The sequence below is a fragment of the Numenius arquata genome, chromosome 5 (assembly GCF_964106895.1).
Source record: "Numenius arquata chromosome 5, bNumArq3.hap1.1, whole genome shotgun sequence".
Lineage (NCBI taxonomy): Eukaryota > Metazoa > Chordata > Aves > Charadriiformes > Scolopacidae > Numenius > Numenius arquata.
The window spans coordinates 58217182-58243797 of NC_133580.1; the positions used below are offsets into that span (position 1 = coordinate 58217182).

At 38.3% G+C, this 26616-nt stretch overlaps 1 protein-coding gene across 1 annotated transcript in view; it reads right to left on the reverse strand.

Annotated features, from left to right (window-relative positions):
• Positions 1-26107, reverse strand: part of WFS1 (wolframin ER transmembrane glycoprotein) — a 31830-nt gene extending 5723 nt beyond the window's left edge. The window contains exons 1-5 of the mRNA XM_074147874.1: positions 25915-26107; positions 6050-6132; positions 3271-3415; positions 2269-2439; positions 1593-1673 (exon numbers count right to left, since the gene is read on the reverse strand). Of these exons, the coding sequence (XP_074003975.1) occupies positions 1593-1673; positions 2269-2439; positions 3271-3415; positions 6050-6132; positions 25915-26107 (673 nt within the window). The remainder of the gene's footprint in view (positions 1-1592; positions 1674-2268; positions 2440-3270; positions 3416-6049; positions 6133-25914) is intronic.
• Between the last annotated feature and the right edge of the window lie 509 nt (positions 26108-26616).

Sequence of the window (26616 nt, forward strand, 5' to 3'; positions counted from 1 at the left end):
ACATCAATTTCTGCCTACGCTTACATGTAGGTTCATTTACTCTCCTGTTATTTTATCTGCCATTTAAGCCTTCAAAAAATATATAAAAATTTGCCAGTTCCTTTTGTGACACCCTTTGAATTACTGAAGGATCGAGAACAAAATGACTTGCTTTGCACTCACGGTCTATCAGCACGTGCCAGCTCAGCTAAGGGATGGCAAGAACACCAGTGCCATCCATTAAGCACGAAAGCAACATAGCTCCAGCGAACCCAGAGACAACTTTGTTACGATAGAATGACCGGACCATGAAACACAACAGTCTTATCCTTGAACGACTATTTCTGGCTTTCCAGAAGTGGCAAGTGAGTCATAAGAACAGCCGACCTACTCTCATCAAAGTTTTGGTAGGACCAGAAGCTTAGAGTCCAAAATGCTATTTCTTCCATCGCCTGCCCCCTAACTCATATACACAGGCACCGTCCCTCCTCCTCGTTTAGTTCAGTGAAAGTTAATGTAAAACTGAAACGCTCCGCTCGTCTTCGGCATGTTATTTTCAGAAGTCACCTGTGTAACGAACACAATCCTTGAAGGTAAAGGCCAAACTGACCTAATGAAACGTAAATCTAATCTTTCAAGGAGTTTATACCTGCAAAACCCCAGATTTGGCTCACTAATCTGCATATAACGCTTTAGTTACTAATACATCTATAATTGAGAATATGTGTAAGTAATATGCTTTGTGACATTTTAAAGTGCTCTTCAAGAAATGATCCAAATTGCACATGAACTATTTTGTATGACCTACTGCATTTCAAGAAAGTGAGATTTTTCCTGACAATGATTAATTGAGCCTTATGTTAGATAACATTCTTGAAAGACTACACATGCTGCATTGCTTATAATTCATTTTCTTAATTTAACAATTTGAATTCCCTTCTGAAGGCCCAGCAGCATATCAGCATTTCTTAGGTATGCAAAGCTAGGGAGAACTTTATTTCAATTCCAACCCCCCACCATATCTTACAAAACTCACAAATTTAGGTCTACGACCCTGTGTGTGTTGAGCGGCTTAATTCTTCCCACTGCATACCTGCCCCTAAGTTATGAAAGAAATATCTTGGTGCATCTTTCCTACATCAATGCTTGAACAAATATGAAAAGACAAACACTAATTATAAGGGAATGGCAAACAGAAGCAAGGCAAATACAATGAGGCATCTGTCTGTATTAAATGGTTGCATAATTAGTTCCCTTATTGTAATCAGAAAACTTACTACAGTTCAGTACTAAAAAAAAAATATTGGAAGTGCAAAAATTTTTTTCTGAATAGACTGGTAAGTGCTGAAAGGGCAAGAATATAAATATAACAAGTGACATGCAAACTCCTTTTACTATACTAATCACTGACAACTCGACTGTAATGGTGATGTCTTCTCTGAGTTCATATGCAGATCAGTTATTTACCTTGCACATACAATGACTTGACACTATCAGTTTATAGCAATCCAAACTTGCCATACCGTCTTACTCTGGCAGCACAAAATTGCTCAGCAGAACAAAACAGAAACCAAAACCACAGGAAAAGATTGAAAATAGCAGCATGCACTCACATTCACTGCTCACTAATCGCTCCAGCATTCTTCTCTGCTTCTGCACCGACTTTGGGACCGGCCCAGGTTGCTTCTCACCATCTGGGTCAATAACAGAAGTACATGGATAGTCAAAGCAGTCGAAGTGATCAAATAATAACTGAATTTTCTTTAAGCTGCAATATCTGGAGAATGGTATTTCTTCAAAGTCAGGAATAGACAAAATATTCCTATAAACAGGCAAGAAGTGGCTACACAGCTTTCTATATTCCTATCACTTTATTAGAAAAGGCACAGACACAGCATACACATACTGACATAATGGCGGAGTGAGCTGGGTGTGTAAATTGAAATATCTAGTAAGATATCATCAGGATGACTCTTAAGGAATAAAGTCAAAGCCATAAAAGATTTATTTTCCAAGGACAGCAAGTGTCAAATGAAGATATTTTTAATATTTAGTCACTTGTGTGAGTGCTTAACTGAATCACAACCTAAAGCCAGAGTTAGTGGGCCTTTTTGAACTAACTTTATTGGTCCAGAGAACATAGTTATTAAAAGACAGTCTTTAACGCTGTTACTTTTTCCTAACCAGATCATATGTTTACTTTCATCTCATGTCTGACTGCTTATAGTCTTTAAGCATCTAAGTGTATTCTGCTTCTAATCAATACCATAAATCAGTTCATAAACAAACCTTCATTGTCAACTTGCCCAACATTTTCCAGCAGTTCAGAAACTGCTAATTGCTTCTTCTTTTTGGGGTTTAATTTCCAATACATGACTAAGGCAGCTTTCCTCACAGCTCTCTCCAAATCAGTCTCAGATGATAATTTTTTCACTTCTTGCTCATTCTCAGAAGTGATGCCTCAAGAAAAGAAAAAAAAACATTAGATACTATTATCCCACACCCATGCAGAAATGACAGATTTGCCCACAATTTGTTTTTCTCAGTTTAATCTGAAACTTCTCAAGTTTCATTCACATCTTGACCACCTAAGAAAATTACTCAGATGCCTTTCTGTTTAAACTGGACTTCAAAGACTGCACAAGACACCTTATGTCTTGCTTTAACTTTTGAAGTACAGCAGTTCAGACAAAAGGTGGTAGGGATATGAATGTGACATGTAAAAGGCAGCAAGAATTAAAGGAAAGGTGTTTTTTGGTTTTGTTTTTGGTTTTTGTTTTTTTTTTTTGTTTTGTTTTTTAGTGTTTTTTTATTTTAAATAAGAGTTCAGATAGTTGGCAGACGTGAGGAGACCATTCCAAGCGTGGGAAGTAGTGTGAAGGAAGATGTGAATCAAAGTGGGAGAAGACAACAGTGAAAAAGACCAATTAAGAGAGAGGTTTCAGAGGGGTAAAAGAATGAAATAACAGCAGATATGTAGGTGGTGTGTGGTTATGTATGACCTTCACGGTCAAAGAAAAGAAGTTTCAATGAAAGGTGGAGAAGGGAAGAACAAGCATGAATTCCATGAAGGAATTCAAGCAAGTAATTAATACAAATGCTTTTATGAGCAGTATCAGTAATTAATGCTTTTTAAATTACCTACTTGAACAGGCTGTCAGGAACTACTCATGCAATTTTGTCATGAACGTTCCCATTGTATTTTAACCCCTCTTTTCAGTGTTAAAATGAATGTAGTATTATTTCAGATGAAGTGGGAAGCACAAGCAAAAAGCCTCAGAGAACCCATACCTCTTCTGTCTGCCAGGCATCTACGCAACAGTTTGACAGCTTCTCTGCGACCTTGCTTAGCAGCAAGGATGAACCAGTCAACCGCACTACAGTTGTTAAGTTCTTCATCCTCCTCTTCTGCTAATCTTAAGAAGTGTTTCCCCACCTAGAATAATGAGGGAACAGAATTCCTTCAGTTACTGAAATATACTCTACTTTCTCTGTCTCTCTTCTCTCACACTCTGGATCTCAGCTAGAATAAATTCTCTCTGAACAAAAGGTCAAACCATTTGCTCCTGGCACTAAAGAACATCTCTGTAAGTCGATCTTCTGCAGGGAAAGACCAGTTTCCAGAGCTGGAAGCAAGAAGGAATTGCAACACATTTGACCAGGTCAATGAATTAGTTGCTGTTGGTCTTTGGGCATCTAGCAAGATCAGGTAAAGCTCCTGGTATTAGAAGTTTTCTTGAATTCTTTTCCTCCCATAACAATGTTCAGACAACACTGCTAGCCTCATTTTAGAAACACAAAAATTAAGTGTAATAACCTGGTGCCAGTGACATTCAGAAATTCAGATGAAGTTTTTGACAAAGGGCCTTGCCATGGAAGGAGGCTTCAGCACTGAAATCCCTGACTCATAGCAGTTTAGCCACTGGAGGTCAAAGCAAACTCATGATTAATTAGTGAATGGAATAAAACTAATACTGCTTAAGCATCAAGCAAATTCAGTGAAATAGCCCGTAAAACCCCTCCTATTCAAGATTACAGAAATAGGCAGTTGCCTATATTACTGTTTTACAGATAAGAAAAAAACATCTACTTTTTTCTTCTTTGTATAGAACTGAAGTATGTGAAACATATGAAACATAGATCTTCATACTGTACTTCTCCAAAGGGTGCTTTCACCTGTGGGCTTTGCTGACCAAGGCGGTTATCTCTAGCAGTCCCCTTGCAGAGATCCTCCCGTGAAAGACACAGAACTTCCTTTTCTCCATTAGAGAATTCCAGCTGTGGGTGTCTCATTTACATAATTGCTGCACAGTTATTTCTCAATAAAGAAACTACATAAAGCTACAGTAATGCAGGTTGACAGACACTCAGAGTGCATTTATTTCCATAGTCATAGCATGGCTATTTTTGAATAAACTCATAGTAATAACTACAAGCCAGTGAACCGAGTGATTTCTTGTGTTTGATTCGTAATTATTAGCAAACAGCGCAACGGTGCCACCTCAGCTTCTCATTCCTACTCCTACAAATGTAAGAAATAGATTTTTTTAAACTGATTCTAAAGGGACATATACAACAATAGAGAAGAAATTTTTTTTAGGGTTTTAAAACTAAAAGTTAACTCCCTCTCCACAAGTCACGAGAAATTTCATTGCATAGAAAAGAAATGACTGTATTTGGAATTCCTTTTCAGGCAGTCAATTCATCCTGAGTGCATAGTGAAACAAAATTGTACGCTGGATCTCTTTACGACAAGAATCCTATTATTGTGTGGGAATAGAAACTGTTCACAGTTAAACAGATAACGGAAGGGAGTGAAGGTGGAATGAATTGAGAAGGATAAAAAAAATTATCATTTATATACATACATATGCATGCATCATAGGCTTAGATTACATAAGGTACTTCTTAGTCAACTGGAAGTTATCTACTGAAAGAATGTTTATGGCATTTACTTTAACTTGTGTGGAGGAATAGAGCCAAAATGCGGATTTTACAGCCTCTCAAGGCTAAAGCTTCATCCTCCGCAAAGCCACCCTCTGTTTCAAAGGTGAAGAATTTGTTACTGTCTCTGATTACAACTCCAAGGACAGCCTGCCCCTCAAACAAGTTGAAATGAAGCAGGGAGCAAGCCTGGCACCACCATATCTATTTTTAATTGTTTCTTTTTTAAACTAGCAGTAAAAGGATTACTTTCCCATCCCTACCTTTTTTTTTTTTTCCAAAAAAAGTGGTGATCCTAGGGGGAAAAACCCAAGCCACCAACAAGCATGCAAGAGACCACAGCCCTCCCCTTTTGCCATCAGAGCTGAAGCTGGAAAAGAGTGCTCAATTAAAATACTAGCCAAATTAAACAAATTAAACCCCTACTAGACCAATACATCAAACAAAGGAATGCAGCGGAAAACTGGTACAATTTTTCTAAGACTTAAGGGACACCTAAAGTGCTAACACATCCAGGGACAGAACTGCCATTATTAATTCAATTATATTTGCCATTACACAATTAAACATAGCTAATTTCAATAAAGAAGGATGGGCTTATATTCTAAAGTATGTTAATTCAACAGAGAAATGGCGTAAGAACAAGACATCAACCAATCTCTGCTCCTGCTAAAGCACCTCAACAACAGCTTCTTCCACAGAGTCCAGCCTAAGAGTCCTGGTATCTTTATATATAGCGCAGTGCTGAACCAACAGCATTCAGTGGTCCCTATCTGCACACCTCCACAAGTAACTCTTTGGCACATGCTTTTTTAAAAAAAAAAAAAAAAAAAAAAAAAAAAAAAAAGGCAAAAGCAGTTCTGTACCTTCTCCGTGCTCTCAGCCTACCCTCCCCATTTTCATGTGTCCCAAAGGCTTACTTGAGAGCTGGACCTGAAGCCAGTAACACCCCTGAGCAAGCAGTGTTTCTCAAGGCAGAGAAACCATCTGGCATCACCTTTCTTTGATTAGCTTAAGATCAAAACAGAGACAGTTCAACTAAAGAAGAGATAATAGTTCTACAGCAGGCAGTGCTATTTTTGGAATTAAGAGCAAACAAGACTGGACAAAGAGCATATAAAATTACCTCCGTCTGTGCTTTTGGTTCTCCAGCTTTGGCTCTCTCAAGCAGCTCCTCAAAGAGCACTTCAGGTTCTTCCTTCATGCCCTCTATAAATCAATTTGATAAAGAAAATTGTTTACTAGTAATATTTGAAAGTATTTTATAAATTATTGATACATGTAGTTGAAGAATTAAAGGATCATATCTAAAAAAGCCAACACAAGTGTTTTGCAACAACAGCGGAAATTAACTCATTACAATATTTACACTCCATCTCAGCATCGTACTGCAGCATTTATCATTACTTGTTATTTGGTACCTGCCATAGGATGACACATATGGTTTACAGTTTCTCATTCACTTCCAAAGGAGTAATTTCTCAATAGAAGAGTATTCATTACAATAAATATGAGCACATGTGGGACACGCAGTATGGATCAGCTTTTGTACTATGACTGCTCTTATTCTTGATAGCACTTCAGTCTTTCATCTGGCAGCCTCTTTATTTAGCAGTGAAGCCTTTTCAAGAGTTTTGAGAAATTAACCTGCCTTTAAAACACATTCAGTATATTTGAAAGCTCAATTCCTCAGCCTTGGGAGTACGCAGAAACAAAGAATGATTACACTGTTATAAACCTGTTTTGTGTCCTGCTCCACACTCGCACCTTATTTTTTTCTTTCTTATTTTTCCTTTCCTATATAGTATACACATACACAGACTTAAACAATTTTTTTCTTCAAAAGCATCATATTGCTCCACCAGTCAATTGTAAAGAAAAGAAAAATCTCGAGAGCTTTATCCGACATCCAGTGTTTGTAAATGTCATGCTGCGTGCCACTTGGTGAATGAAGTTTAATGGAAAAGCTGACAGAGGCCAGAACTGCTACTTTTTAGGAGAAGTTCTCTCATAAATTAGTTTGGAAGAATTTTAAAGAGAAAACTCAATACAACTTGTACGCATTAAGCTGGATGTGTCAGAACAGACCACTGATGCAGAATAACAGCTTTACCAGCCAACCTAAAATTGTAGAGAGAAAGGAAGATCCAAACTCAACAGCAGGTACCAAAGGTTGACCGGTGCACACCACATCACCCCACAAGGTGACCAAGCACCGTGACGCTTGGTAGCTATGTCCTAAGGGCACAGGCAGCACGAGAGAGTACAGTTAGGAAGCAAGGAAACCAACTGAGCGAAGTTTTCTGGCATCTGGTCCAAGTTAGAGATTTCAGCCTCTCCCTACTCTGGGCAGCAGTAATGCAAGAAGCTGGTGAGCAGCCCCGCTGGCTGAGGTGCCATTTAGTATCAGCTCTTTTTCAAGGGGTGGGAGGAAGGAAGAAATAAACTCGATTCCAAATAATCTCCCAAAAAACAGGGCTACTTAAATTCTTTAACATCCCTGGTACTGGGCCTATTTCCAGACAAGAGCAGGCTACAAGCCAATGCTTTCACTAAAATGGATGTATTTTAACAAGAGCAAACCATGAAGTAAGTTTTCTCCATCACCATGCCACAGTTTTGTCTGCCAAGCTCCACTTGGAAAAATACTAATGCCAGATTGTAACATGTTGTCTGGCTAAACAAGGCGCATAATGAAAAATAATTTTCATTTAGTACTTGGTCTTTTCAGAAAGCTGTAAAAATATTATTGTAAAATAGGCAAACAGCAACCCAGCAAAATTAACCACTTAATCTCCTTGCGCTGATATATAACCAACAGGATTGAACTCTAAACAAGTCAGAAGCCTGTTTTCCAGATGGCACCGCTCACACCAACAGACATCACTCAGGGGCTTTCTGCTTACAATAAACAAGAATTTACAGGAAAGAGCATATTGTTTGAAAGAAACATAATATTCATCTGTCTACCCCACCCAAATGAAAAGTTGGGCAAGGCAGTACTTTTGTGCCGCTTCCTGTGCTTTCACACTCATTAGCTTGCAAACTTCTGCAGCAACAGTGGTGGCTATGGAATTTTTTTTCCCCTGTTCAGGGTTTTCTACATGTTGAGAAGAGACCTCCACACACATTTTGCTGGTACTCTGTGTAAACCAATGCAGGAGTTGCCATTCAGAAACTACTGTTTGATAATTAAGTGGAATTTATACACACACAAAAAAATATCATCTTATATCAGTTTGCTAAGCCCTAATAAGAGGGTGGTTCTCTGGCAGCTTATACAGGCAAACCTGCTTCCTTTCTGCCCTGCTCCACTTCCAGACACAGGAGCACGGCATGGCTCTGACCCCTTCCATCTCTCACTCAGATGAGTATCTGTTAGATAAGCACACTTTAGAAAGCTGTAAAGCATTCCTGTTGCTTCTTCATCACCAGGATACAGTTACTTTATTGTAATTACATTGCAGATTAGCATGTAAATAATGTTCTTTGCAAAGATGGTAAAAAAAAAAAAGCAAAACTAAGAATGTGTAACCTTATGTTCCAACTACCACCTTCACTGAGAGGAGAAAATAAAACGTGCTGGTACTGCAGGCAAACTTGTTGAAATGTTTGTTCTAACAGAGCTGACTGCCAGGGGAAAAAAACCCTTCCTGCTGTTATTTTCAACCTACTGCCCAATCCGTCCTGCCTGGCTATGGCTTCTATGTACTCTCACATCTGACCTATAAATATAAATAAAAGATAGTTAATTAAAAATATGTCTGTGGGTTGGTTCTGCAGTTGTAGGGCAAGGGCGGAAGAGCAGGTTGTGGTGCGTTTTCCAGATCAAATTTAGAACAGCTTAGTATCAGTGTTCCCATAACTAGCAGTGTTTTTCCTTTGCTTAAAGGATAAATTTGTCCTTTACAAATAAAAGGACAAAGCATGAATGACTCAAGTTTCATGGCTGCCGTATCAACTTACTTTCTCATGAAGTATTTAGGTCAGTCTCTGAAGGTAAAAGGTCCAAAACGCAGTAAAAGTGTGTTTGGGAACAAGGATGGACAACACACACTTTCTTTCAATTCAGCTCAACAGCAGGAACAAGTACTACATAAGACTAAATGTACCCACCATAAAAATACCATAAAAAGTGGTGATCTGTAACTTCTCACCCTTGTTAAGTGTGTTTTTAGTCAGAAAATGTCTTGATGTGTATTCCTCCCACATAAGAGTACTGCAATGGAAATGCTGTCAGTAGAAGCTTTTATTTTCCAGGTTTGCTAAAAACTCATGTCTATTTAATGTCAAATTTTACTCTGTCTTGAATATAAAAATTTCCAGAAGAGAGGAACATTCATCTTGCAATACTTCATGTATCTTTTATGACAATTAAAATAGACTTCACTAGCTGTTGTGTGTCAGGTGCATTTATATAAGCCAATGAAGTCTATCAGTTATTCAAGGTCATTGAATAACATCAGTCATTCAAATGAAAGCAGGCAAGTGAAAGAACACGTTTTAGATGGCACATAACATATATATAACAAACAAATTAAAACAGGACAGGGACATGGAAGGTGGTTACTACTTCATATTCGGCTGTAGTTCCTACTCCGCCACCAAGACCCTGTGTAAACCTTAGTTCATCATCAGGCTACTCTGTGGTTCAGTTCCTAATTTACAAAACAAGTTAATTCTACCTTCAAGAGACAGGTCACTCAACACAAATCATTCAGTGGATATTGGAACAATGACATTATTAATAACATTTTAATACTTAATCAAACAGAATAAAAAAAATAAAGTCTTAAGTTTAAGATATGAAATGATGCTGTATCCTTTATTTTAATCTGTTCCATTTAAAAAAAAAAAAGTGGGAAACAAAAAAAAGATTTGTGATCTGCAAAGGATGAAGCAGATGTGTTTCTGAGTCTGCTGCGTTTATGTCCTGATACTACAGAAAACACTTAAACCTCTGAAAGGCTACAGAAATATCCACTTTTGAAATTCAGGCTTATTAAAGCACTTATTAAAAAGGACTCAGTAGAATGAAATTGATAAAGGCTTGTATGCATTTCACAGTCATATCCAGCATTTACAAGAGTAAGCTAAAGCTACATATTATTAGCTGATAAGACTTCAAAGATGCCATCAAAACATTACTAGTCATTTCTGTTTACTAGTAAAAAGTATCTTTTACAACTCCAGAAAAATACTCAGAAAAGAGAAGTCTAAACAAAGCTGTTTATAGAGGTAGGTTGCAGACAGGCTGATGAAAAAATAAAGACTACTTACATTTTGAAACCATATACATTACTTTGCACATTGACTATATAAAGTAAGACTCCAATTTTGAGTCCAACTTTGCAGCTATAGGCTTAAGTGGAAATCTAGAATTCATTTCAGCATAGGCGGGCACTTTTACTGTTCACTTTTACTGTTTTTGTTAGGTTTTGACCAGAAATAGAAATGTTGCAAAAGGAAACTTCTCAATTTTTAAAAGAATACTATGCAATACTATGTTAGGATGCAATTATTGTCCCTTGCATCTGAAATTCAGCAATTAAATTGACAAAAAGGCAGCTAGTCTACAGTAGGGTTTAGTCCAAGTGGGATTGCAAGATAGCAGTGCTTAACATTTTCAAGTCACAAAAAGAAGATGCTATCATTGGTTAATTAACGTGTATAAGCCTCATTTTCAGCCTAGATCCTCAACATTCACACAAGGCTTTGAAGAATGGACTTGCATAATCTAGATAGGAAATCCTTTCAATGCAAAAGGTTTTATAGATAATCAGAGTACCCTGGGGTTGTCATACAATTTCCTTCCCCGTATTCTAGCACAAATCAGTGAGGGATGCAACAGATTCCCAATCTTTCTAATATCCTTCATGTATACAACTGAAACACATGCTGTGTGCATTGCTGTAGTTAGGTGGGTTCATCACACAGTGTCTGATGACAAATTTAGTAAGATGTTTTGCAAACACTTAGGGCAAACATTGTTTAAAAAAAAAATATCTTAAAATACACTGTGTGACTTCCATTCATGGATTCTTAAATATTTAAAGGCACATTAATAATAATCCTTAAACGTAAGGGAAGATTTTTAGTTATATGTAAACATGCAGAGTGGATCATACACATGCAACCACCACATAAAACTACCTCAATTTTTTTAAGTGCTCTTCTAACTGCTGGGAATCACTGTCCTAAGAAAAAAAAAATCTCCATTAAAGATATTTCATGCAGAAAGAGTCAATAGAGCGCATACTGAATAATAAAAATGTTTGTTGATTTACTTTTCTACCAACACAAACACATTAAAGCTCTCAACAGAGTGGATTTACCCTGATTTACCCTTTAACCCTGGAGTTTTAGCACCTTGCCTGCTATTATCACCCCCTGCCCAGGAGCACACAGCTCTTTCTTCTTTGGTCACAGCTACAGCACCTGAATTCTCTAGATAAAGAGAGAGGAGAGAGACCATGAGCAAGGAATATAAAAGCCAAAAATTGGTGTTTTAAAGGATCACAATCTCTCATGCTTTCTGAGCTTAAGATCTTATTTGTTCACGCATTTACTGGGGGCCAGCCACAAGACAGTTATGTTATCATGCACGATAGATCAATTTTTATATAAGCACAAGCTGGGCACTTCCAAGTGCTTTGAACAGTGGAAATCTAATGAGAATAGGATAAAAGGCAAACTGAAAGCAGTTTCTCAGACAGAAAGCAATAATGAAGACAAAGTATTAATTTGAAATATCTAAGTTTAAAAGAAATTACAGGTTTTACAAGTGAATATTAAAGCTGCATGGAAACTCTGCTGAACAAAAGATTAATGCATTAAGCAACACCCACACTAAGTGTATGAAGGAAACCTGTATGGCATACACACTTTATATGATCATGACTACAAGCATTCATTTGGGCTCAGAAAAAAAAGCAACAGGGAGGTGCAGGAGGAGGAGGAAAAATCCCATGTGTTGGGGAGAATAGAGGATCTGAGATGACAAGATACGAAACAAGATTTCGGGGTTGGCCTTCTCATTTTACTAGTACAGCAAGTGTTCCTGAAGTGACTGCAAATAGTCAGGAAGAGTTAAATGTATGCACAATATACCTGCTACGTTCAGTCCCAGCTACACACTTCCAAGCTCACTGAATACGCATCTAGAAAAGTATACAGACATTTTTCCCATTTCATGAGATTTGCCAGTTGCCAGAGGTGAAAATTGTTATCAAGGTGGCCCAGCAAAGAGCACCAAGCAATGATAAGTAATTAATCTCCCACATGATCTTGCAAATTCTAGATTTTTTAAATACAGGATTTTAAAATGCAGTTTCCTTCATGTTTTGTTTGAATAAACACAACTGAGACACTGGAAAAGATCAGAGCAACAAAAAAGGCCAGAAAACAGCAATAATGACCTCAACTGCTTCCCAGACAGTATCCCATTCAAGAATGATAGTCGTGGTAAGATTTTAGATACATTCAATAAATAACTTCATGAGGTAACTAGTCAGAGAAACCAAAAGACAGAAAACAATTGTTGCTTCTAATGGAGCAATGCACAGTGCGGAGTTTAAGAGGTTACTGAGTCGCTCCCGTAACAGCAAGTTAGATTTAGTTCCCAGACAGGAGTGTCAGAAAGAAAAAAAACTGCTACAATTGTATTTAAAAAGCAAAACCAGACTGAAAAAAAAGAAGAGAAAGCTTTTAGAAAGAAGAATGCACCATTGTAAAGCTAAGGGCATGCCAAAACAAACAAAAATAGAAAAAAAAAAAAGATTTAAAAACATATACCATGATTGATCAAGAGAAAAAGGTCTGGAGAACAACTCAATGCACAATCTGTTACTACCTTTTTCTGCCTTTTTCAAGCACACAAGGAGCAGTGAGCTTAGCAGGTACAAACAATTAAAGGGCAACTGCATATTTGAAAAAGAGAGCTGCAGTAAAAGATTTGGTAAGATGTTCAATTGCTGGATATTTTTTTTTTCCCTGCCAGAGAATAGCACTGAGAAGCTTCTGTGCAGGAATCTCAAGCTTAAACAGAGAAGCTATGGTTTCTTTTAATTGTGTTTAAAACTGTAGTTTTTCTTACTTGTTTATCCAACTGTTGTATTGAACTATATACGGCAGCATGCAGCCTCTCACTTAAAACTGAGAAATGGAAAACAGCAAGAACGATACCAGAGAGACCTGTGATAACAGAGACAATTAAATCTGATATGCATACAAGGCAAGTATGTAAAGGAAGAACAAAAAAAAGTAATCTTAAGCCTATGGAGGGGACAAAAGAGATACATTGGGTAAAATCAGCAGATATTGTGTAAAAAGCCTTGACATAAGACGTCCCTGAAGGAGCCCAACGGTTGGAGAACAGGCAGATAGAACTCATATTTGTATCTCCAAAGGTAGTAACGCTTCTCACAGAAGTCATCTAAACAAATTGGAATGTAGGCTATTACACAAGTAAGACATTGAAGAAATAAAAAAACAAAGAATAGAAATACACACCTCTCATTCTTCCAGGGAAAAGATTATCAGTTTAGGCACACAGGGATATACAATAAGGTGTGTACTATTCAATGCATTTATGCGTAAACGAAAAAAAAAAAAGGGGGGGAGGAGGGCCCTAACATGGAGGTGACAAAGTCTGTTGATGATTCTGTGTTATTCAGACTGAAAAAACACCTCAGAAGTGATGACTACCAAAAAAAACCCAAAAAACCAAACCCAAAGAAAACCTGCAAAAGGAATTAATGACTGATTAAGTGATAAAAGGCCAGATGAAAAGGAATAAATGCAAATGAAGATGACACCTTATCATTGTACATACACTGATAAGCTCTGAACTAACTGTTATCACTCCGAATTAAACCTTGGAGTTTGTAACATACCATTCTGTGAAAAAGCAACAGCTCGGTGCTAGTAAGACACTATTATCAGAGCTTTTTAACCTGGGAAATAAACTGAGGAGAACAATACTAGACGTGAAGAATTGGCAAAGTGGAGAAGGTAAACAGAAAGAATATTCAATGTCTTACCAATCAAAAAACTAAACAACATCAACAGGTTAAATGCATTTAGCCAATGCTAAATATATATGTGTTTAAAAAGCAACTGGACAAACCAAGGGTTGAAGAAAAAAACCTCAGAAAGCACTGTGAAATACAAAGATCTCCCCACTGAGCAAGGAAGTCTCTAGGCTGCAAGGTGCTAAAGAACATTCTGAAAAGGAAACACCTGCCATTGAACACATTTTAACATTTCACTGAATTTTTTTAGAGTTGGAAGGGACCATAGAGATCATCTAGTCCAACTCCCCTGCTGAAGCAGGATTGCCCAGAGCATGTCAGAGCATGTTACTCAGGATTGCATCCAGGAGGGTCTTGAAAATCTCCAAAGAAGGGGACTCCACAACCTCCCTGGGCAGCCTGTTCCAGGGCTCTGTCACCCTCACCGTGAAGAAGTTTCTTCTCATATTTGAGTGGAACCTCCTATGTTCCAGCTTGTGCCCGTTGCCCCTCGTCCTCTCACTGGCAACCACTGAAAAGCGTCTGCCTCCCTCCTCCTTCAACCCACCCTTCAGATACTTATAAGCATTGATAAGGTCTCCCTTCAGCCTTCTCTTCTCCAGGCTAAAGAGTCCCAGCTCTCTCAGCCTGTCTTCATAAGGGAGATGCTCCAATCCTTGAATCATCCTTGTTGCCCTTCGCTGGACTCTTTTCAGTAGTTCCCTATCCCTCTTGAATTGGGGAGCCCAGAACTGGATGCAGCATTCCAGTTGCGGCCTCACCAGTGCAGAGTAGAGGGGGAGAATGACTTCCCTCGAGCTACTAGCCACACTCTTCCCTATGCAGCCCAGGATTCCGTTGGCCTTCCTGGCCACAAGAGCACACTGCTTGCTCATTGTCACTTTTCTGTCTACCAGGACCCCCAGATCTTTCTCTTCGGAACTTGTCTCCAGCAGGTCCACACCTAACCTGTATTGGTGCCTAACATTCTTCTTCCCCAGGTGCAGGACCGTACACTTTTCCCTGTTGAACCTCATTAGGTTCTTCTCTGCCCAGCTCTCCAGCCTGTCCAGGTCTCTCTGGATGGCAGCATGGCCCTCCAGGGTGTCAGCCACCCCTCCCAGTTTGGTATCATCAGCAAACTTGCTGAGGATACACTCGGTCCCCTCATCCAGGTCGCTGATAATCTCTGATCTCTGATCTCAGATCTAAACTGAACATCTCAATAAAATATGAAAAAAATATTAATAAAATCAAGTAAGGACAACACCAGCACTGCATTTAGAAGCAGCTCCCGGCTCTAACAGACATGCTGTAAACAATAGCATAAAGGATTGTAGTGAAAGAGATAACAAGAATCTTAAACCTCAAAAAGTTTGTCGACATTGAGGTTCTTCAATATTAATACTGAGCATCGACAGCAACTTCTGTGATCCTTCACACAGAGTTCACAAACTGTAACTCCAGCGGTAGTTCCAGTAGGAGAGAAGAAAAACCTGCACCTTGTATTTTCATTAGCTTTATCAACTAAGCTCTCCACTTAATGTATACTGGGTTTCGTACTTAGAAGTCACAGATGTCAAGCACTTCCTCTCAGCTCCATGTTATTAACGGACAAGAGTAATTTACATGTTTGATGAAGAGTGGTAAGGAACAAGCCTTCATCCACAGGCCTTTCCACTAGCTAAATCACTGAGGTGGGAGCAGGGAGGGAAGAATGTCTTCTTTGACGTTAGATTTTCTCCCACACGTGACCAAACCCTCCACATACCATGAAGTGTGTTGATGTCTGAGCTGATGTGTGTCACAGCACACAGTACTGTACCTACTCAAAGCTTCTGGCATACAACACTTCACTGCTTTAACAAGAAGGCCTTACTGTAATTGAATCTGAAAGGAAGTAGTCTGAATTACAAAGAAAATGACTCACTTAGGATACTAGTACAAATAACCTATGCTCACTGCTCAACTCCACCCCTCCCCACCATGCTCCACAAGGAAAGCTGAACGAGTAAATGTGGAGATGCAGGCAGAAATGACACAGAAAAGACAAATACAGGATTAGTTACTTTATTGGAAAAAGCCTCTTCTGTGACTTTCATTATGATGAACTTGAAGCTGGATTTTTATTTTATCTTTTATGTCTAGAGATTTCCACAAAAACATGCCTTTGAAGTGCAACATGTAAAGCTTACCCCATCCATAGGATAACAGAAGTGCCTAAGTAGTACTTAAAGATTGAGTCAAACTGTTCTATCATTAAGTTCAGTTATAAATGCAATCTGTGCCACAAGTTTCATCAGGGAAACTAGAGTTTATATTAAACTGTAGCTAACTCAGCACTGGATTAGATTGAAAAAGAAACAGCCAGTAACAACTCAAAAACATGCTAAAAATCCTGTCCCAAAGGAAATTAGGGCAGCGCACAGAAAGGATGTATACCACCTTAATTATTACCATAAACATCCACAAAGAAAATCAGCTTGCTGGAAGCCAGTCATTTCTTAATATTCATTTTTCATCCTCAGTTTGCATTTAAAGGCCCCAAAATATATTCTCTGTCCCCCTGGATTTCAACGTCTTCTGTAGAATAAAGCTAAAATTAACTGAAAGAAAAAACATCATTTGGCTTCTTAAAAACCAAGTATCCAGCTGCTAAAGACAACCCACCTGCAAAACCTCAGTATTTGTGGACTGCTTTGAAGCACTGGTGCCTGTTGGCTCTGGCCAACTGAACTGGATTCTCAAACCACCATTCTAAGGGAATTCTGTCCTGCTCCTCAGCTTTCATCAGTCTTGTTCTCTATGCCTCCAATATTTACCTTTGCTAGGGTACAGTCAGAAAGAGAAGCTGTTATAGCTTCTTATGAAGTCAGGAGAGTTCAAAACTATGACAGGACTGTATTTTAATCATCTGGTCTTTTTGAGCTACTAAAAAAAAAGAAAAAACAAAGCAGGACTGAAGCACCAGAAATAATAGCCTGTTACCAGACTGAAGCAGTTAATTTATAAGATGGAATGAATTTGCTTTAAGAAGTTCACAAGTTACATATACTAGCTATAGAATATATTTTTCCTGCAGATTCTCAGCAATAGCTCCTTTGCTAGTATAAAGAAAATTCTACAATGTTGAAATCTGAAGATTTTATAATATTAGGTAGGAAACAAGCAATACAAATAACACAGGCATATTTGCTCAAGCAATAAATAGTCAAGGAACAAGCAGGAAAATGAAAGCCTAAAGGCATGCCTGCACAGGAATATTGATCAAAACAGCAGAACAGAACACACTGCAAAAACTCACTAGAAGGTATTTCTTGTGAAGTCATGTCCTATACAATACGTCTAGTCCCTTTTGCAAGTGTGTGGTGGTAATTCTGATAGCGTTACACAGGATTTTTTGCAGGAAAAGTTCTTTCTGTAAGCAAATATCTGGTTTATCAAAATACAACAAATTCAAGATTTTCAGGCAACAGTTCATAGCTTTTTATACGGATTTTATTTTCACTCTGAAAAAAGCTTTCTAGACTCCCAGATGCACTTAGGAGCAAAGGCATACACATAGTAATGACAAAATAAAAATCCTTTTATTTGCTAGAAGATGCTACGTAAGTATATCTGCAAAGTGAAAGTTGTCCAATTTCTTTCCTTCTTTCAGGAAAAATATTTAAACTGTTCATCCACAGGTAAATTGTCTGTTATCAATGAGCTTTTCGAAAAAGTTGATCTGTACGTTTTGTAAAAAAAAAATGAAGATTCTAATACCTTTTGTGTGTCACTGGATTGTACTATGGAGCTTCCAGTGTTCAGCCAGTTTGAGTCTCTAGAGAAATCCTCCTACTCACTTTCCACAAGCTCCAAAAGTTCAGTGGTATTGTGTGAAGTACCTATGTAGGAGTAAAGTTTCTGGAAAGACTGACATTCTGTCTAAAATCAGGCATTAAGCATCACGTCATAAACATTATTTGTACATACAGAACACAACGGCACAAACAGAAGAACTGACTGGAGACGGAGAAGTATTTTGTACAACAAATGTCATTGTTTTGATAAATGGGTAAATGGGCTTATTAACTTTAGACACTTATTTGCTCATCCATGTTGAATCCTTTAATCCATTCAGAAACCTCCTGGATTCTTACCTTAATTGCAAAGTAAGGGTTTGGTACAATTAAGAGTACATTGCATGTTTTTCTTCTATGCACTTCAACTTCCATGGCGAGATCTCAAGAGGGTCCTACTTGCCCCAAGAACAATTAAAAAAATACTTGTATTAGCATACATTGCCAGGCATTCTATTTTTAAGGGTGATAACAAGGACAGGAGAGCAGGGAATAACATTTGTTTACAAAGATGCTGAAGTCTAGGACTCAACTGTGCTTTCTCTGGGAGCAGCATTGCTTTTGTATATATGATAATAGCCTTAGTCACACCACAATTGCAAGTCATCAAATAGCATTAAATTGAAAAAGGGAACAACTTTTGCACCCCCACAAAATGAAGGCAAATTGTCAAGAGAGCAATAAAAAAAAAAAAAGGCATGTAGGTGGAAGACTAAGAGGGATGATATTATAGAGACTATAAATTTTAAAAGTGGAGGGAAAACTATTCTTAAAAGGTATTTCTTCCTAGCATAGCTATTATTGTACCATGATCATTTAAAGTCATTAAAATAATTTTACACACAACTAATGAGACAGCCCTGCTGCTTTTTCTATGCAGGCATCTCTGATTAAATACTTTATTGATGAGCTGAGATAAATCTAACATGTTCCAAAAAAAAAAAAAAAAAAAAAAGAGAGAGAAAATAGAAAGAAAAGTGCAACCTGCAGAAAAGCAATGTGAGAAAGAATCATGGCGCGGTTTGGGTTGGAAGGGACCTGAAAGGCCATCTAGTTCCAACACCCCTGCCATGGGGCAGGGACACCTCCCATTAGACCAGGTTGCTTAAAGCCCCGTCCAGCCTGGTCTTGAACACCTCCAGGGATGGGGCAGCCACAACTTCCCTGGGCAACCTGTTCTAGTACCTCACCACCCTCACAGTAAAGAATTTCTTCCTAGTATTTAATCTAAATCTCCCCTCTTTCAGTTTAAAACCATTACCCTTCATCCTATCACTCCACTCCCAATAAAGAGTCCCTCCCCATCTCTCCCGTAGGCCCCTTTAAGTACTGGAAGGAGAGTCGAGATCATAAAACTCACCAAGCCCACATATTTTTGTAGGTGAAGACCTAAAGTTATCATAACAACCTGCACAACGCTCAGTGGAATTTCTGCAATTCCACAGTTAAGGCTCTACACCACACAGACACTCCAGCAGTTCATTAGCTTACTGTCAAAACAGAGTGGCCCTTAAAGGCCCACTCCAATTGTTTTGCAAGTCCACAGCACCTTAATAACTTCTCAGTAACATTCTAATAGTTAACTGATTTTTGCGAGGGATTGGTTTTGTTTCCCAATTTACTGCTTCCAGTCTCACCTTCTAACTTTCACAATAAAGTGAGATTTCTGCTGCTGCAAGAAGGTTTCTTCAGCAGAACAGCAGAAGAGTTTCAAGTCTCTCCTTGATTATTGTAGCATAAAAGGGATTTGTTGCAGTTTTATTTGAAGATGAACATACAGATATTAGGTACTTCCAAATGTTTTCCTCCAAAGCCACTGCAAAGTATCTACAGAGATTAACAGTTCTTGCAGCTGCTGAATGCAGATGCATTCTATTAGAGAACAGGTTCAGATGAGGAATGTACTTTGAACTTTCCAACTGTTCCCATTTAACGCATTTTGTTTGTGCAGTGGAACACGCATACTGGATTCCTTTTAGAGGAAACAAAATTGAAAGACTGTAGTCCAACTGCTACATTTAGTCTTCAAATACGTACAACAGGAGCAATTTACAGAGCTACTGCTATTTCATTACATGATTTACTAATGCGAATACAGCTCTTCACCTTCTATTCTTCAGCTGCTCATTTCTATCCCTCTAACACCCTGGGACTATGCTAGAACAAACATTTTGTTATCATAAACAAACACGGATTAGGAAATCGATCTACCTGAAAAATAATGGAGGAAGATTGAGCACTTTTCTTAATTTTGTTCATTGTGCGAATGCAAAAATTGTTGTCAGTAACGATACCTTTGTTATCGGCTGAAGAAAATATTTATGTATTTCAAATGGTGAAAGAGGCAAAGATGGAGAATCTTTCCTCAAATAAATGGGTGCCTGATCCTAATCCCACATAAGGTAAAAACACCAGCATGTTACTGACAAGACTAGCAGCAGACCTCAGAAAGACAATTCCCATTGTTCTGCACCAACTATGACTATGTCCCAAAATTTCATCTGAAAATACAGTCATTAACTTTTGTTTGGATAGAATCCTTTCTCCCCCACAGCACTGCTTGGCAAATGAGCCTTCCAGGAGCCCGAGTAATTACAGGTGAAGTTTGAAGGGGCATTAATAAACTGACAGGTAAATTGTTAAGTAATTAATACTTCAAGGCATAATCTTCCTTTTCTAACAATCAAAGATTTTTCGGAGATTTGTTCAAGCTTTGCACAAACATTTCACTTTGCCTCAAGAGTTAGTCTGTACAAGCAAACTGCCAGAAAATGAAGACACAGAAGTGCTAAAATAGAGCTCTGAAGCAAAGGCTCTTTGTATCCTTAAGTGGAAAAGGCTAACACTCGGAAAATATTTGTAAATTCGAGAGGTTCCCTATTTGTTAGCTATCATTTAGCAATGCGTTGGAGACGCACTGTTGTACATTGCTACAATGCATTGTAAACTGTTTAGAAAATTTTTTGTACTATTTATAAATTCTAAGTCACACAATTTATAAAATAATTCTCTTCCATGAGATACAGAAAAACCTCATAACCTGCTTAAGTACAAGCATCCGCACATCTACGAACAAAGCACAAGAAATTGATTTCTGTCTGCAAAGCTCTCAGTACAAATACCTTCCCCATATGTTCTCAATTCCAGAGCAAGAGATTTGTACATATTTCCTTAACAGCAAAAACATGGACAAAACAAAACATTAGTTCTTTAGCTGAAGACATACTTCTTCAAGCGCTGCAACTTAGCTCTGCAGTGCTCTCAGAACTTACCAAACTCTCACCTTGGAATTCCTACCGGATTCCTCCTCTCCAGCCTTACTGTCTAGCAAATGTACAGGAAATGATATAAAAACCAAATGCAATCTCTTTCATCTGCATATAAAAAATTATCACCTTCACACTACCTCCCAGGTTTCTCTATTATCCTAGGATGCTCTCTTTTACCTGCTGACAGGCAGACGGTTCCCTACCAATTTTTTAAGACACTTTACATGCTTGAAGGTACTTCAGCATTACAAGAAATGGTAACACCTGCGGCACAATAAATATTCCCCTGGAATGTGAGTCAGTGTGGTTCAAGTTACTATTATGGCTGAATTGAGTTAGTTGAACCCAGAAGTCCCAGGCAAGTATTCCTGGGAAGTATCACTATCATATTGTGAGAAGTTTCTCTCAATTCTCCTTTTTTTTTTTTTTCCATCTGAATCAAAAGTGAAACACCCACTGGGCCACAGAAACCTATTTTCTCGCTCAGGAATACAGACCACTTACCTGGAGTGTCAATTCATGTGTCCCTTCCAAAAACATTACATTAATAGCAGCAGTATCCAGATAGTCGCATGGTAACCAAGTGAACATGTTGATGGTACTTTTTTCCTAGCTCTGCTCTGTGTTTACATAGAGGAAGTGGTTACACTAGCAACAATGATGTTTTTAAACCTATTTGGAGAATCCAGTGTTGGGACCTCCAGAGCTCTTATCTGAGCTATTTCTTTTCACATTGCTTTAGGGCTGTATCTGAAGGAAGTAGGATGCGCAGAGTGGATGAAGTACAGATGCCAAGAAGGGTTATGTAGCAGCTGGGCAGAACCGAGGGGCCTGTGCACCTGAGAGGCACAAAAGTGTCTTAAGAGATTTGAGTCTTAGTCTGTTTCAACAAACTTCACCAGATTTTGTTATCAAGCAGCCACTGGTCTTTGTTGCTATCCACCAGGTCCTCTTGGCCCAGACTACTAAAATAATAGCAGAACGTTTTTATTTAAGCAACTAGCAACCCTCCTGTAATTTGCTTACGTGCATACCAATGACTCAATGGTTTTAAAATTTCAGAAGCCCTAATTAGTAGTGTATATGCTTTGCTCACTAATAAACTTCCTGTCCATGAACATCCATGAAAGAATAACAATTTTTTTTAACCCAGTAACTTATACAGACACAAGTTTTCTAGGGAATGCAACAGCTTTCAGTAGAAGTAGAAATACCCTCCTTTTTTGTTTTTTAAAGCAACAAAAACAACATCTACAAGTCATCTGAAACTCAACAACTGAATATTTTCTTTTCATTAAATCCAGATTTGATTTGAACAATCAATTCTCAAAGCACTGTTACTTCCCACTGTGAAATGAATTATACAAGGAATAACAAAAACACTACCTAATGATATATTAGCAGAATACAGATTGAAAAATTGCTATGAAAAAACCTATAGTACAGGAGTTCGATCCAAATGAAGTACTTGTGCAGCTGAGGAGGTGTGTGTGCTTAAGTGCTTTACTGAGTCAGAGCCAGGGCATTCATTAATTTGCTGGATTATGCTGCAAGATACAGATAATGCTGCAGGAGTAGGAGACGTGTGTTTCCAGGAAATAAATGACTTAATGGTCACATTGATGCTATAGCCTTAAACACAACATAGAATGGAAAGAGTAGCACAGATCAGAAACACAGATATGTTGGCAAGAATAACTCAAGAATCACTGAGGGCTGGAAGTGACCTCCAGAGGCCATTTGCTCTAAGCCCCCTGCTCATGCAGGGCTACTGAGAGACATAGAGACAGTTGCCCAGGACTGTGTCCACGTGGCTTTTGAGTATCTGTAAGGATGGAGACTCTACAATCTCTCTGGGCAAGCTGTGCCAGTGCTCAGTCACCCTCACACTAAAAAAGCTTTCCTGATGTTCAGACAGAGCCTCTGTATTTCAGTCTGTGACCATTGTCTCTGGTCCTGTCGTTGGGCAGCAGTGGAAAGAACCCGGCTCCATCCTCTTCACACACTCCCTTCAGGTATTTGTAGAGACTGATAAGATCCCCCTGAGCCTTCTCTTCCCCAGGCTGAACAGCCCTCTCTCTCTCAGCATTTCCTCGCAGGAGAGATGTTCCAATCTCTTTGTCATCTTTGTGGCCCTTTGTTGGACTCTCTCCAGTCTGTCCACAGCTCTTGTACTGGGAACCCAGAACTGGACCCAGTACTCCAGGTGTAGCCTCACCAGTGCTGAGGAGAGGGGAAGAATCACCTCCCTCAACCTGCTGGCAATGCTTTGTCTAATGCAGCCCAGAATACCAGTAACCTTGGTGGGAAGGGCACATGGGCATGTGGTAGATAGGCTTGAAGTAAAACTGCCTTTCAAGACAGTATTTGAAATGGGCATTGTACATCTCTTCTCCAACAGAGATGATAGCCAATTTATTAAAAATTGAATTACTTCTGTTACAAATTTGAGTTTGTGGAATCTTGCGCAAGATATTTAAGTCACCAATAAAGAGGACTGTTCTACATATTTAATCATATTTATTGAGATAGCTGTCTGTACAGCAATGTGCTGGTCTTTTCTGTCCTCTTTTACATCAGTCAGAGTTATAGTCATCATCATAGTGACTATTCAAAGTAACTGATTTCTTAATCTTCCAAGAAAGAAGTTCAACAGCCCTTCCCAGAGCATCTGCTCTAGCGCATATGTCCTTTCATACAACCAGACAACAACACAACGTGGCTAAGAGAGCAGATCCTTCACTCTTCCTAGATCTATCAGCAACCTTAATGTCATTTATTGGTAAAGGCTCCAGTGATTCCTAGGAACACCTTCTCTGTCAGTTCAGATATTTTGAAAATTGCCAAAGTGCCAGTTTTCTGAGACATCACTTTTTCATATTTGTTTCCATATGCATATACATGACTGAATTTGTACATCTCTCTCTATTTGCACTTCTTTCTGAAGTCCTTCTAAAATCCCTGTTTTTAAGTTCTGATGACCAATGCTGTTGTGGGTGGAGGAATAATTCTCTTCTTCCTTTCTTTTAAATGAGCTTCCAGTTCTAGAAAGAGCTAGCATTATGATAAATGACAGAAGTCTAAAATAACCATATAAGAAAACACTGGATGAAGAAACATGATCTTATCAAACACATTTGCTATCTAAATCTACTAAAATCTTGGCTGCTAGAGACTCCAGCATGACGCAATGTCAATAGTTGCTCATTCCGCAGTATTAAATATTTGCTTATATTAAGATGGGTCTGGAAAGGGCAATGACAGTGGCACCAGGCACTAAGAAGATTTTCATGGAAAGAGATTTAAAGTAATCAGGAATGAGTCACAACTGAAATGGAGAAATACATCAATGTTCAAAAGTCCTCCTTTACAGGGGGCACAAAGAAAAAAGTGTCTATAGTAGAAGACTGCATAGGGATATTAGTAAATATGCAGGCCTGAAAAGAGAATTAAAAAAAACCTTGGTATGATTTTTAAAAGGCAATATTTATATGGAATAATAAAGTCTCCAAATTAGCTAGAGAAGAACACCTGACAGAATTGCTGTGTAAAACACCACTAGATTGACAGTTTGTATTCATTTTCAGAATCTTGCATGAATGTGGGCACCAACAACAGTAACCTATGCTTTCCTCCTTCAAATCATATTATAACAAACCCCAAGATAACTCCATACCACACTCCTAATATTGTTGCTATTCTTTCCCTGTTGAAGCACATGAAGAAACTGGAGAATGAAGGAAGAACACACACCTGTTAGCACTGATCCTAAATTAATAATCATGTAATTAATGTTATAAGTGTCAATTCCCCATCATCTCTGAATTCTTTTACAGGTGGGCGAGATGACAAAGCTGGTAATGATACATTCAGGCATGTTAGAAATTCCAGTATCCAAAAAATTCTCCTCCATCTGGAATATCTTTTCGTAACAAAAACCCCAGAAGATTCCAACAGTCAATTCTTAACTAGATGCAAACAATAGATGTGCTAACACAGCCACAATGTTGGCCTGAACTACATGCAGAGCTCAGTTGCCTCTGGTACATGCCACGTACATATTCACACATTTAATAATTTTAAACTCTGGCATAGCCTTATTACCTTCAATAGGGTGATTCATACTTATGAATGTAAGGGCATGCACATACACCATTTCAGAATCAAAAGTCCAATTTTAAAGAAAGTTAAAGAGCAGTAATTTTTCTGAACCTCAAACACAAGTGTTAGATTGCAAACTGAATTTATAACTGGAACTCAGTGGCTGAATTCAGGAGCCAGATATTTTTCTTTCTACCTTTTGCGTGGGACAATTGTCTCATCCTATCAGTTTTCACAATCTTTGAAACTCAATGGGTTCACACTGAGAGGGGAAAAAAAAAAGCCTCTGCCTTTCAAAGTGTAGCATGATTCTTCGTCCAACATTTATCTGCCCGCTAATCTTAACTGCATTTCTGTCACTCTGGTTCCATCTATCCATTTATTATTCCCTCAGTCTACATTACAGTAGTATCTATTCATCCACATTAGAATTCATATTAAAGCTATAGGTAGCCAACTAAAAAAATAAAACAAAACCTTAATATCATGTTAAATTACATTTAATTCTTCCTGCCAGTTTTTCAAACAAACTTCTTTCCTGTTGCGCTGTACACTTAAGAAAAATTGGATGGGAAAACTTGCAAATACGCAGAAAGTAAGCTGCAGAAGAAAAGTCTCTTCCATAACAACAGGTTAAAAGAAGTCAGAGAAGTTTATTTTCCTACTTTATAGTGTCTCATTTAACAGAGTTTAGAATACATATACACACAATAATCTCCCAACGTTTAACATAAGCAAATTTTGCACAAAATTTACTTTCATACTTACCATTTTTTTCAGCTTTCTCCCTGCTATGGGAGTAGCCAGGACCTGAAGAAGAAAAAATTGCACTATCTCCTGGGGATGGTCCAGATTTCTGATTGTTCTCGCTATGGTCCACAGCAGCAGCATTTAGCTGGGACCTTCCAAGATGCTGGTGGGGGTGAGAGGAACTTGAGGAGGGATCAGGATCTGAATTCATTTTAGCTGCAAAAGAAGAGAATAATGATTAATTATCAGATAGTAGGGTTACAGTGTAAAAGCAGAGTAAAAATTTAAAATCTGAATATATTTATATAATTAATTAAACAAAAAAAGCCTAGAAAAGGGCAAGAAGACTCATAGCAACTTCAAGATGTATTTATACATTTTTTACTAATTCCAAGCATAAGAAGCTATTGTTGAATAAGACTGACTGGCATTGTGCCAGAACAGTGACTGCCTTTTTTCCTAACTAAGTAAGAATTGATTTCCAGGTGTAGATAAATGCTAAAAGTGATGAATCAGTCCTGTAAATACTGCATATAAGTAACTTCTTTGACTCTAATGTTGTACTTGCACATGCAAAGACTAGCCCCTAACTTTTTATGGAACAGTATTCACATGTCTACAATAACAGAAAAATTCATATCAAGCACCTGGTTCACAGCCACTACCTAATCAGGCAACAGAGAAAGACAAAAAAGGTAAGATGGCAAAGGAGGAGAAGGT